A 15,061-nucleotide genomic window follows, 5' to 3' on the forward strand; every position below is an offset into this window, starting at 1 on the left:
AAAGAGGCCACTTCTTGTGACTCAATTCTAGCCATTGTCACCAGTGACCAGCAGTCAGCACAGGTGCTTGAAGCAGGCACCTGCTACCGAGGCACACATTCAGCAACTTCTCCTGAATGGTCACTGAGGAGACACTGTTGGTAGCTCGTTGATTCATCTGGGCAGTCAACTGCTCAACAGTTACACATCTATTTGCCCATACACATATCCACAGCTGCTGTTTACCCCTGTAATCTATGGTCTGGTGCACCACAGCTGCCTTGGTGCCATTTTTGGATAGTTCCATTTTGTCATGCATGGTATATTTTAACCACAGTGGCATTTAAACACTTTAGAAACTTAGCCATTTTGGAAAAGCTTACACCCTTGGCTTGAAGGCCAACGGTCATGTCCTTTTGGATGTCAGATAAATTATTCTGTTTCTGCATTACAACAAAGACTGCACTATTTTCCGTGTCCCCTGGCATACTTTATATACCCTCCCTGATAGTGCTGCTACCTGCCGCCCATGAGTGATTATTGCACATTGGCATCGAACACAGGCGATGGTCCCAGTAATTTGAATGGACCAAGTATGTTGGTTGACTGTAGGTGTGAGAACTCTTCCTGAATACCTTATTAATGGAGCACCATGGGGACTTTTGTGGCACGTCCATTGTTTTACAGGTTTTAAAATTCAGTGAACTTCCCTGTCAGGCAAATGTAAATAACACAACATACTACAGTGTATTCTGTCACCCCAGAATGCCAGTCTCACACATCTGTAAGTGCAGGTTCCTATTTTAGCACATCAGAGGAGCAGCTATGCAACTCATATTGGTGGTGTTGACATTATAACTGTCCCTTTCCACATGAATCTGATGGTGAAAGGATGTTGGACCATGGTTCACTGCTGCAGTAACATACAAAAAGCATTCAGTTATTGTCTGAGGTAATGTTAAGTTGTGGTTCAATGCAGTATAGCTATGAAGTATGGGCAATCTGACACCCCTATCAGAGATTCCTCGAATGGGTTTCTACCTGATAAAACTTTTGGATACATTTTTTGAGAAAAAGGGCTGGTATGATAGGTCAAGGACATCCAGTAGACTACTACTGTATCTAGGCTCCACAAGCCACCTTATGGTGAATATAGGAAGCTATTTCTGGTACTCATCCCCGTTTTGTTCAAAAATGCTACGTGGGAAGAATGACTGCCAATAAGCCACATATGAGCCCCAATTCATTTATCTCATTTTCCCATTACTGTCATTTTGTAAGACACACAAAACATTTTAACAATAAATCTCCATGTGATGCACAACATCCCTCTTATAGCACCTGCCACTGGAGTTTGTGCAAATTCATAATGTCACTAAGAAAAACAGTTGGTGCAGGTTTCTTCTTCATAGACAGTAACAAGCTTCCACGTTGAGTTATCGCATCAGACAATGTTTTTTTAAAGGTGTTCATCACATGAACTGACTAGTAGATATCTGGAGTTGAATCCTATACAGCATATCCGTTATGCAATGGGGGAAAAAAATTGAAGCCAACAACTGATGTCGGGGACTCTGCCAATTCTTCAAACAAATGTACTGTTGACATCCAGTTTTAAGTGAAACTTGTAGGGATCTGTAATAATGTGGCTGTAAAGTGTCAAATTACATAATGCCAGTTGCTAAGGCCCTTGTGGTGACATATGGATCATAACACATGCACAAAAGGATTGTTAGACAGGCTAGCTGTGCTTGATGAAGTCTGCACCACACAGCAGTAACAGCCGGAACATATAGGAAGATGTCACCACCCAGTGCAGCAACCCATGTTGTGAGCTATGTGACTGGGGGCTGGGTAACAGTGCTAAATGCATATCAGAACCATGTATACAGCTGCGAATTTTGAGGCAGATCCTTTAAGAGACCAGCCGCATGACAACAATGTCATGGCCTTACTAGACAACAGAATGACTTGTCACCACGAGGTGCATGGGTTCGAGGTCTGGTTGGGCCAGCTGCCCCCTGCACTGCATCTCCTTGAGGGAATTGGTGCCACAGCGCTGCTGAATTGCCTTCCATGCCTGCTGTAGCCAGACTCCTGCCAGGGGGTAGTGGATTGTCCCCCACATGTGGAGGTCTTCACTCGCCTCTGCAGTGAACACAAATGAACCCAAGTCACTGGGTGTGGCTGTTCCGCAGTGGAATGGAGTAGCGGTAGAAGAATGAGAGCACCACTGACGTCAGAGCCTCAATCCACAGTCAGACCACTGGTTGTTGCTCAACCTGATGTCTGCAAAATGACTGTGCATGCACCCCTTTCCCATGGTTGGAAGCCAGCCACCTGCTAGCTGTGGCCAACCTGAGTCACCAGAGAGGACCGTGTCTGCCTCTCATTGCTAATGACGTGATGTGTATTTGAAGTCTAATAAAATACCTCTCTTGACGTCCTGTATGTCACTGGGCCCCACTGTTCTGTCACTCCAGGTACTCACCTACAGGGCACTTCACAAATCTTTCTCAGAAATGGTACTAAGTTCCAACAGAGCTCTGAAACTGAACATGTTGTAGCACTGCCAAGCAGCTAGAGATAACCACATACTCTATCAACTTGTAATGTCCCCACAGAAAATACCCTCTACCACGCACCAATTAATCATTGTCAATCAAACCATCCACATTCATTCACTTTGGAAAAGTATCTGATCTGATTTTCTCGTAATATATGCGGCGACAACTCGTCGACACCAAAGTATTTTCTAGTATGTTTATTCTTTGAAATAACAGAGATGGATATATGTATTCTCTATGGTTGTGAGAGTGATAACTAGGACAGCTTCTGGAGTGTCTGTTGAGGGATTGACGAGTTTCTGAGAGATACATATTCTGCTTTCCTTCTCGCTAAAGCGAGCGAATGAACATTTGTGCCACTAGCGGTTTGTTTGAAGAGAAAGAGACTGTAAAAGGAAAATAATTAAGACGTGGAATCACCGGAGATCTGGACATGTAATGGAGATGGATTTAATACACAATTTCCTTCATAAATAAGGTTTGTGACTTTTTGTTCTGGAGTGAATGAACGAATGAGTTTTTTCTGAATCATTTGATGATCACGTTGGCCCTGTAATTAGTGGGGAAGTTTCAGCTGTGTCGAAGAGAGCCTGCAATCCCTGAGTTTGTGTTAAATCGTCCAAAAAGGCTTCGTACACATATGGAATTCGCAATCTTTCGTAAAAGGAACAAATTGTCCACACAATTGATTCTCCCGACTGAATACAGTGTTTAACAGTAATAATAAATGTAAAGATCTCTTACAGCAAGCCAGCCGCTGATTACCAAGACGAAGAACTCCACCAAAGATCCTATTTGGCTGATTTCACATAATGAAATATTATATTAAAAACTGTACATAGATAAAGGAGAGAAAGAGAGAGAGCGAATGAAAAGAGAGATAATACTAATAATCCTCCATTAGTCTAACTTTTCGCCTGTCTTGGCACGGATCAGCCAACAAATGGGAGGCCCTTACTTTACTGTATAGATTTATGTGTGGAGGTGAAGGGATCTTAAAGGCAACAGATACATGTCTATACAGACAAGACATTACACAAAGTTAGCGGCTAGCTGCATTCATCATCTATTCTTAGACGAAGAGACGACAACTTATTATCTTGTTAAAATGGCGACCGTGACAGGACACGTTTTTGGACGTTGCTAAAATAATTTTGTTCTCTGTTTCATGTCAACTACGATGAGCTAACCTAACCGACGCTTGGAAAAGAGAGGAAAGACTCGCAGGTGATATAATTGGATCTACAAATAAAGCCCAAAGACAGCATGCTGGGCGCAGAGAAAAGGCCAGATCTATATTTTTATTATTAAAGCTTGCTACTATAGTTGAAGTATACGCTTTTTTGTTTAGTGTTATTTGATTTTTGAACTTTGATTAACTGTGTTCATGTTAGATGTATTTTCATTGACCTGTCCCAGTTGCATTTACCTGTATATGTACATTAAGAAGGTAGACACAGAAGTACTCTTGTGTGAACGGAGTTACATATAGTGACAGTAGAAGGGAGTGATATATACAGTGACAGTAGAACATTTATATGGTTTTAACTAGGGCAATGTTTAGGATGAGTCAAGCAGAGCAAAGCAGCACGCAACAGCCTTCAGCTGTTAGCACTGATAATAATGATGCAGTAAGAAGTGTTGTAGGACCGATGCCTACAGATAGCGCAATAGAACGCCCTGTAGACACAGCTGGACACCTGTAGACACAGCAAGCACACAGCAGGGATTAGATCCATTGGTAATTATCATGAGACAGATGCAGATGATAACCGAGAGCATGAATACTTTGAAAACTGATATTAACGCGAAATTAGCCTCAGTTACTGAAGGGCAAAATGATTTGAATACGAAATTAGCCTCCGTTACTGAAGGGCAGGAAAATCTGAAAACCGACATTAACGCGAAATTAGCCTCAGTTACTGAAGGGCAAAATGATTTGAATACGAAATTAGCCTCCGTTACTGAAGGGCAGGAAAATCTGAAAACCAACATTAACGCGAAATTAGCCTCAGTTACTGAAGGGCAAAAGGATTTGAATACGAAATTAGCCTCAGTTACTGAAGGGCAGGAAAATCTGAAAACCGACATTAACGCGAAATTAGCCTCAGTTACTGAAGGGCAGGAAAATCTGAAAACCGACATTAACGCGAAATTAGCCTTAGTTACTGAAGGGCAGGAAAATCTGAAAACCGATATTAAAGCACAATTAGTGACAGTCACTCAAACTCAAGAAGAAATGAAATTAGTCCAGACTGAGATTAAGCAGCAGTTACAAGACAGTTTTTCCAAATTAGAGCAGCGGATAGAGGCGAAGACCAAGGAACTCAAAGATCAGGCCGAAGAGACGGAACGAAAATTAAATGCACAAATAGAATTGGTGAAAGCACAATGTGAGGAATCTACTCACCGCGTACGTGTCGAAATGAAGGAGTATGTGGCTATTAAGATAGATACTGTACGGGAACAAGTGGAAATGGTTCCGCAATTAATACAAAAGCAAGACGCCATGTCATGTGCAACTTCCTGAATTGGCACGTACACAGACTAACCTAAAGGAAAGCGTTGAACATCTGACAGAGCGTCAAGACATTATAGACCACCAAATTAACGTATTAACGGGTAAATTATCCGAAATCACATTAGAAAACAAAAGGCTAATGTGTGAAAACGTTGAGCAAAATGTTAAGGCAGCATTCCAGAGTTTATCTGGCAAACAGGAAGAGAATTTGAAACTTCCTGGCAGATTAAAACTGTGTGCCCGACCGAGACTCGAACTCGGGCACACAGTTTTAATCTGCCAGGAAGTTTCATATCAGCGCACACTCCGCTGCAGAGTGAAAATCTCATTCAGGAAGAGAATTTGATTGCGAAAGGACTTGAGGAGGTGCGACACCAGTTAGGTGCTGATTTGGAGCATTGGAAACAAACGATAGAAGAGTCGATGCGCGCTTCACAACAAAGCTCAGAACAAATGAATACAGGGCAGCAGCAGAAGTTGGCAGTGACTATAGAGCCAGTTACTGCCCATTCGCACACAATACCAACTTGTGTAAGTAATTAAAACTTTAAATTGCCACTATCGGGCTGTTCGCGTGAATTCTTATTTAACGGAGATTACGAAAGCCTTTGCCACGCCGAAGAAAAAATGATAAAGCATCGGCAATTCCAGATTTTTAACCCTGACAAAAGGGGGGTCCATCCAATTGTTTTTATTCGAAGTTTCAGAGGAGAGCTACCCAGAAATTGGTCGGAATGGCAGAAGATCAGTTTTGTTACAGGATATGTACAAGGTTCGGGGGCGATCTGGGCCTCGGACATGACTTCTGTTTGTTCGACATATGACGATTTTGAGAAGGCGTTCTTAGCAAAGTTCTGGTCAGAAGGGGTACAGGAACGCCTAAGGCAGGAGGTGCTCTACCCAGAGCCTTTCTCCTTTTCGAAAGGAAGCCTTAGAAAGTATTTCGAAAAATATATAAATAAAACGAGATACTGGGACAGACCTATGCCCTTGCCAGACATAATAAACATACTTAAGGCAAGACTACCAACTAGCATCCGGAATCAATTGATTTACGGCAACGACAAAGACTTGGAGTCGTTCCTCACATCGTTAGACCATATAAATATTATCGAAGAGAACAACCAGAAAGCCCGTAATAACAGAGTCCAGTATAGGGAGATAGAACCTCTGCCAAACGGTAGGCAAGGTGGAAGTATGGGTTATACCAATGGTGATCAATTGACACTTAGAAGGAATGAACAGAGATCGTTAAATAACGGAGAAACCCCTCAAAATCTCAATAGTAATCCCGGCAATGGTCTTGCGAGGGGCTATTCAAGGAACAACAGGAACAGTAAAAGATACAATCCTGTGTGGGGGAACGAAAGAAATTTCAGACCCCAAGCCTGGAATAATAACAATAATAGAAAGTGGAATCAACCGGGAGGAATGAATTCAAATAGCCAACATCAGTGGGGACGGACATCTACGAATCAACCGGTAATTACCGAAGTGACGGATGATGTCAACCAGCAGCCAAATCAAAATCCAACAAACTTGTAAGGACACACTCGTGCCTCGGAGGAGCGGTCAACAATTGGTTGAGGGGCAACAGGATATGTGTACCCATGCTAACGTATAATGATGGATGATTACTGGCAGATGAACTGACCGAGGACTTTGAACCACAAGATGAGGATAAGGAACAGATGGCAGTAGCCGAAGTGCAAGTCATTATGGAGACCGTACCTATAGTGGTGGTTTTAGACACAGCTGCAACCACAAATGTTATTTCGGAGGCACTATTCAACAGGATCAGAAATATAAGACGAGTACCAATTTTTCCAGTTCAAAATTGCAGAATAATAGGCGCCGTTGGGGCTCGATCGGCTAATGTAAAGGTGCAGTCACTACTTGGTGTGGAATTCGGAAATGTAGCAATATTAAGCACATTCCTGGTTGTGAAAAATTTGGTGGTAGATTGCATTATCGGAGTCGACAGCCTACGTCAATATGGATGCAGAATAGATTTTAAAACAGGAAAAATTTGGTTGAATGTTAATAAACAAGAAATTGAGTTGGAGTTGTTGAGAAAAAAAAGCCTTACGGGAAAATATAATTGTGGGATCAGTGTGCAAGTAATCAGGACGGCCCAAAATTCTAAAGAGCACGTAATTGATGAGTTCCAAGTCAAAGAAGATTTCGGTCAATTAGTGTTTGAAAAGTTAAATGAATCCGACTGCATTATCGAAGATCAGAAGAAGCAGCTCATTGAATTATTATTCACATGTGAAAACGTTTTTGATGAAAGGCCAGGAGTTATTAAGGGATACATATGCCATCTCTACGTTAAGCCGCACGAAACGTATTGTAGAACTTTCTATCCTGTTCCCTGGAGGTTAAAGGCTCAAGTTCAAAAGGAAATAGATCGCATGTTGAAATGGGGTTTGATCGAACCCTCTGCAAGCCCATACTGCTCCCCATTGCAAGTGACAGAGATGAACGCTCGTATAAACATAACAATAAACTGTGTGTGTTTAGTGTTAGAAAACTTTAAACTTAAATAACTAATCAGTGACACAGATTGTAGAAATAGTGACTAACTATTACTATCGAGTGCTGCAAAGAAGACAGTGGAGATAGGCTTCACCTGTGTTTGGGTAAACATGGAACTTTAGCATTGCTAATGTCATCAAGAATTATAAAGGATCTGAATGACGTTCAAGAAGAAAGAAATATTTCCCGAAAATGACATTGCATAATCAAAGGAGGTTCCCAGTGAATGTTCATATATAATTTCAAGTGCACGCTTAGATGTGTAAACGTCTGAAGTGATGCGTTTAGGCAGTGAATCATGAGTGACGGTTAACGCCGCAAAGATAATTTCCCACGCAAAACAATTGACGTCGGCGTGAGAGTTAGAATCGATATAGACGACACAGATATGCTTTGTAAGAGACTCGCATCAAACGCGAGGGGAAATTGATTGCTGTTGAACTTCAAAAAAAAAGTGTCATAATTAGACGTTAAGAGTTCTTGATTTATTGTTGAATGTCAAAAGAAACTAAGATTCATAGAATTAGTAGTTATTTAATGGGTCTTGTTCACTTTGGAATTTTGTTTGAAAATCCATTTCCATATATATACATGTATGAATGCCGGATGAATCAGATAATAAATGAGAGAAGTGAATCCACATTCCTCACTACTAATAACTTTTACATTACAGCAATCAAGCGGAGAAATATATGTATTTAGGATAAAATTTTTATGAGTATAGATAAATGATATGACTTTTCAAGGAAATTATGGATTATGTCTTTGTATAAAATGAACCACACTTTCCATTATTCGATGATTTGAATCCAAAATCTACTGCAAGTTCTATGAATCCTTTAAATTACGAAGAACAAATCATTGACAGAAAATGTGTCAGAATTTTTGGACTTACAAGCACAAATGGTGATGCGAAGTCCAAAAGAAAATTCAAACTACTGTAAATATTATAATGTTCTCGGCAACAGCATTAGTCAATGGAAAAATTGGAAACTTTAAGTCAATGGCTAAATTCCTTGCAGTACATCGTAAGAAAAAGGATGCATGAAGCCATAGGGATTTTGTTTTCAAAAAGGAGAATCTTGGACAGTGGAACCTAACCAGTTCTTTTACAGGACGAGTTTCCCTTTCGGTCATTGCTAATTCTTTTGGAATGAATGTTGCATGTGAAATCTGGTATCCCTGTCCCTTCTACTCTTCCCATTGTGGCCGCGTAGAAGACCGACTACAAATGTGGACGTCGGGGACATGCAAGATCCGGGGGAGTTTCAGCACCGCAAGATATTGTCCTGGGAACAAGATTGTAAAAAAAAAAAAAAAAAAAAAAAACACACACACACTCGAGTTATTTATTGTAAAATTTTTTTGCTAGAGGCACAAATCACTCTTCTCCAAATCGTTATATAAATCGATCCCTATCTTTCCTTTAGAGATCAATTTCAAAATTATTTTTTCTCTTCTGTAGGCTGTCCTATCTTCTATGTACCGTATGCTGGGGGTCTAGGCTTAAGAGGTTTTCCAAGGTTTCCCTGCTTAAGAGAGTTCCCGAATGGGTAGACCCCGATAACAGTTTCATGAAAGATCATCTTCCTCGGTTGTGCACAGCAAACATAACACCTCGATGCACGTAAAAGCAATACAGCCGCGGTACCTGTCTCCTCATTTCTTCTGTTTTCAATGTTTATTTTCTTCGTCTGTCTTAAACATAATTAATCTTTTACAGTTGGAGGACTGACACTCATCAGTTCCGGGTTACCCACACTAATAGATAGCTCGCGAAGTGTGTTCGGTAAATCAAAATTAGGCTCACAAACTTCGCTCGCTGCGAGGGGCATTGTAATATCCCCACAGAAAATACCCTCTACCACGCACCAATTAATCATTGTCAATCAAACCATCCACATTCATTCACTTTGGAAAAGTATCTGATCTGATTTTCTCGTAATATATGCGGCGACAACTCGTCGACGCCAAAGTATTTTCTAGTACGTTTATTCTTTGAAATAACAGAGATGGATATATGCATTCTCCATGGTTGTTAGAGTGGTAACTAGGACAGCTTCTGGAGTATCTGTTGAGGGATTGACGAGTTTCTGAGAGATATATATTCTGCTTTCCTTCTCGCTAAAGCGAGCGAATGAACATTTGTGCCGCTAGCGGTTTGTTTGAAGAGAAAGAGACTGTAAAAGGAAAATAATTAAGACGTGGAATCACCGGAGATTTGGACATGTAATGGAGATGGATTTAACACACAATTTACTTCATAAATAAGGTTTGTGACTTTTTGTTCTGGAGTGAATGAATGAATGAGTTTTTTCTGAATCATTTGATGATCACGTTGGCCCTGTAATTAGTGGGGAAGTTTCAGCTGTGTCGAAGAGAGCCTGCAATCCCTGAGTTTGTGTTAAATCGTCCAAAAAGGCTTCGTACACATCTGGAATTCGCAATCTTTCGTAAAAGGAACAAATTGTCCACACGATTGATTCTCCCGACTGAATACAGTGTTTAACAGTAATAATGAATGTAAAGATCTCTTACAGCAAGCCAGCCGCTGATTACCAAGACGAAGGACTCCACCAAAGATCCTATTTGGCTGATTTCACGTAATGAAATATTATATTAAAAGCTGTACATAGATAAAAGGAGAGAAAGAGAGAGAGCGAATGAAAAGAGAGATAATACTAATAATCCTCCATTAGTCTAACTTTTCGCCTGTCTTAGCACGGATCAGCCAACAAATGGGAGGCCCTTACTTTACTGTATAGATTTATGTGTGGAGGTGAAGGGATCTTAAAGGCAACAGATACACGTCTATACAGACAAGACATTACACAAAGTTAGCGGCTAGCTGCATTCATCATCTATTCTTAGACGAAGAGATGACAACTTATTATCTTGTTAAAAACTGCTTTGCTGCTGTAGAAGATTTTTCTGGCTTTTTTATTCTGTTTTTAAATGTTCACCTTTAGCTTCACACACATTCTAATTACATATTTTAAAAACTGTTCCAGGCCAAATGTCTAGCTCCTAAGCTTTATTTTTTCCTGCAATGTTTTCAATCCCCTTTTCAGAAAATATGCTATTATTTCTTGATAATAATTAATTTTTGTAAGAAAGGAAGATCAGGATCAGGGGGTCAATAGTGAGGTCATTATGAGTGGAGCACGAGTTCAGACTGGGAAGTAAATCGGTTGTGTCATTTTCAAAAGAACCACCCCAGGATTTGCCTTAAGCAATTCAGAGAAACCATGGAAAACATAAATCAGTGTGACCAGGCAGGGTTTTGAACCACCCTCCTCCCAAATGTACTGTGCCATATTGCTTGGTTTAATTTTTTGATCATAGTGTATTTGCATCCCTTCCTTTCTATCATGTGATTTCTATCTGCCTGACTGTCTTTTCTTCTTTGTCTTAATTTTAGATTTTTTACTAATTTATTTACTTAAAACTTTCTGCTCCCATTTTATGTCATGTTTTCTTTTCTCCGTTACGGGGCCCACACACAAGTGGCAGATAAAGTGATCCGTCAAATGCAACAACGCTGCAATCAGTCACTCCACATGAACCACTGCACACAAATGATCTACCAAGCAATTTAAACCAGTATTATGAGCACCACTATGCCAAGAAGCTCTGCTGTTGAAAATGAACAGTGTTTAGGACCACTTGCAGTTGATCTTCATATCCCCATGAACACTTGCAAAAAATAAATTAAAAACTGGAAATCATAATTTATTAAACTTGTTTTCAAACTCTTTTCTTGGGAACTGCAGATAATTTTACAGAATATATTAAATTTTTAACTGACACTAAGTGGGTTGTGTACATCTTGTCAGTGTGCTAATACAATTCAGTCGCTTAAGGACTGATGATTGTGTACTGAAGCACCAAAACTAGTAGCCTTATAATAAATAACACTAAGTATGGCTGTATGTGTTCCATTTTATTACACAAAACAATTACTTTTTTTATATTAGTCCTCAATTCCTTTTTCACTCATCAGTTTTATAAGTTAACTGCAAGTATACACAATTTGTTTTGTAATCTCAATATATGCATAGGAATGTTGTCAATAGCAACACTGATGATTGCCACAACCCTTGTTCTAACTTGTATGAGGTAGAGTCACAATATATAAAATGACAAGGGACTTTAGTATAGTTGTATAATAGATTTGCCCTGAGCATTTAAATTAAAATATCCACTTAATATTATGGTACATCACTCTGTTTAGAAATCAAGACTTTAATTAATGTGTACAATTGTTCATCAATTACAATGAACTACCCATCAATTTTTCTTCTACATAGTAAACTTCAGAATACCAAACACTGCAAAAACCGAGACTATTTTGTATCACCTCTTTAATGCAAATGGGAACTCCGGCCTCAACATCACTTCCTAACTGCAAATTCTGACAAAGTTCCTACTCAATGTGAGCAAAACAAAAAAAAAACTACACAAATATGTTCAATAACTAGACAAAGCAGTTGCAGGCAAACAGTTATATAGCCACACATTGCTGCTAACCAGCCAGGCAGCTGTAGTACAGGGTGATCAAAAAGTCAGTATAAATTTGAAAACTTAATCAACCACGGAATAATGTAGATAGAGAGGTAAAAATTGACACACATGCTTGGAATGTCATGGGGTTTTATTAGGGGGGGGGGGGGGGGGGAAAGTCCGAAAGTTCGCCTGTGAAACATCTCTTGCACGCGTTGTTTGGTGATGATTGTGTGCTCAGTCGCCACTTTCATCATGCTTGGCTTCCCAGGTCCCCAGACCTCAGTCTGTGCGATTATTGGCTTTGGGGTTACCTGAAGTTGCAAGTGTATCGTGATCCGACAGACATCTCAAGGGATGCTGAAAGACAACATCCGACGCCAATGCCTCACCACAACTTCGGACATGCTTTACAGTGCTGTTCACAACATTATTCCTCGACTACAGCTATTGTTGAGGATCTTTGTCTTACTTTGTTATGCTAATTATTGCTATTCTGATCAGATGAAGCGCCTTCTGTCAGACATTTTTTGAACTTCTGTATTTTTTTTTTTTTTTTTTTTTTTTTTTTGTTCTAATAAAACCCCATGTCATTCCCAGCATGTGTGTCAATTTGTACCTCTCTATCTACATTATTCCTTGATTTATTCAGTTTTCAAATTTATACTGACTTTTTTATCACGAATCATGTGCAGGCCATCAGACTAACCGGTATTTCCCTGCAGTCTATGATCAGTGTCAGATCCCTGCAATTTGGCCAACACATATGATCTGTTAAGTGACTGCACGCCAATGTGATGGACCACTGCAATGAATCGCTCGTACCTGGGGACCTTTATCCATTACATTATAATATAAGCAAAAATTGCATATTACTAATACTTGCTATAATTTCCTGAAGAGGAAGACCTTCATCATAGAACACCAAGTAAAAACATAATAACTCATATTTATCCTTTTTCAAATAGATCACTACTTGTACCTTTTTGTCACCATGTTTTCTGCGCACTAGGTGTGGTCGAAAGTCATCTCCATAGCGAAGGAAGTAATAATATGAAACTAGCCTATCCAGTGGCTTCCGGATCAGATTAATATATAGCGGACGCTGTGAAACTCCAAACCTGAAAAAAGATGTTTACATTTATATAGGATTTTCCACAAAGAGCTGTGTTTATTTTTCAATACACTGTGCATTTTAATAAGTACTGCAGAAAAAAAATACAGTATAAACGCTTTTCTAACAAGTGACTCATCATTTAGTGACTCCTAATAAAATGAGCAAAATCATCATGAAGTGTACTAAATATTCAAGAGCACAGTTATTAATCTTGAATTCTCAACCAGTACATACACACTCACACTAGATAATCATAAAATGTTTCACAGATCATATAATTCTGTTGGAATCAAAAATGCAACTCTTCAGTTTATAGTGAATCCCAAGATACACTACATCAAAGAAGTAAAAAAGTAGTACTGATCATTTCTCAACCTAATGTCATTGCATATGGAAAGCTTACTTTCTTTACTTAGCATCATGGGAAGGAAATGTCTTTACTTTATTTGAAGGCATTAACTTGAACATAGAAATTTAAGAACACACACTTCAAGAAAGGCAGTACGATTCTTAACTTGGTTCCTCTTAACTACATTTCACTCTGTTATTCAGACATACTTTTAACCTTTTCCCATGAACAAGAAAGTCACCAGATATCACATACCAGCAGAACTGAAGTCACAGTTCAATCTCCTATCTTTATTAAATTCCAAATGCCTGAAGTTTGTCTCAATTCAAAATGTCATTTGTATGAGCTTTAATAATTACAAATATAATAGACTTTTCTCAGCAAAAATGTGGCTACATTCTGACTGTAAATAACACATCATTTATTTTAAGTATGTTGTTATCATATCAAGAGACAGCATCTGACATCATTTCATTAATACCTCTAGGACAAGTTTTTGGTCTGAAAGAACATATTCTCCATTTGTCTCATAAACTAAATAACAACATACACTTTTTCCCAATTTACCAATCCATGTTATTGCTGTTGCAATTTTCAGTTTGAAGAAAAATTTGACACAACTCTCCACTCTAGCATTCATCCTCCACAAGATTTTTCTTCAATATAAACTTTCTTTTATTTAAGTTATGCAATACATTTCTTTTATTGGGAAAAAACACCATTTTGTTGGGAGAGAGTGTTTTTTTTTATTTTACATTTTATAATTTCTTTGATGCAATCGCATAAAAGTTTACTATACTATCCAGTCTGATAAAGTGTTACTTAATGATCATTCTGATGTTGCTTCAATTGTCCTGATAATGAAAAATGGTGAACTATATTGGTTAACAGTATAAAACTTTTACGTGTCTCCAAATAAAGAAAATATTAAGTTTAAAATGATTTTTTCCTCACTTCATTGTCATACTTTTTCATTAGTTATCTGATCTGCCCATCTCATCTTCAGAGCTCTTCTGTAGCACTGCATTTCAAAATCTAGTCTTTTCTTGTCCAAGTTTTTTATGATACACATTTCACTTCTGTGCAAGGCTACACTACAGACATATACTTTCAGAAAAGACATTTATATTTATAGTCAGTATAAGCAAGATTCACTTTTCCAGCAATATTTTTCTTGCTATTGCGAGTCTTCATTTTATATGCTCTCTACTTCAACCAGCCTCAATTATTTTGCTGCCCAAATAGCAAAACTCATCTATTTTTGTGTCTCGTCCCTAATCTAAACACATCAGCATTGCCTGATTTAATTTGACAAAACTTCATTACCACTGATTTATTTTACTTGATATTTAACTTACATCCCCTTTTGAAGACACTATCCATTCTTTGAAAAAAAGCAATCATATTTTTGCCATCAGCTGTACAATTGTATGTTTATTTTACCAGTTTCAATTATTAGTCACCCCCACAGTAGATAAACAGTGACT

General features: G+C 38.8%; 1 protein-coding gene across 2 annotated transcripts in view; it reads right to left on the reverse strand.

Annotated features, from left to right (window-relative positions):
- The window catches only part of LOC126262394 (heparin sulfate O-sulfotransferase), a 95,882-nt gene that overhangs the window by 49,977 nt on the left and 30,844 nt on the right, over window positions 1–15,061 (reverse strand). For both annotated transcript variants that reach the window (XM_049959004.1, XM_049959005.1), the window contains exon 4: window positions 13,091–13,229. In XM_049959004.1, the coding sequence (XP_049814961.1) occupies window positions 13,091–13,229 (139 nt within the window). The remainder of the gene's footprint in view (window positions 1–13,090; window positions 13,230–15,061) is intronic.

Source organism: Schistocerca nitens, chromosome 6, assembly GCF_023898315.1.
Source record: "Schistocerca nitens isolate TAMUIC-IGC-003100 chromosome 6, iqSchNite1.1, whole genome shotgun sequence".
Taxonomy (NCBI): Eukaryota; Metazoa; Arthropoda; class Insecta; order Orthoptera; family Acrididae; genus Schistocerca; species Schistocerca nitens.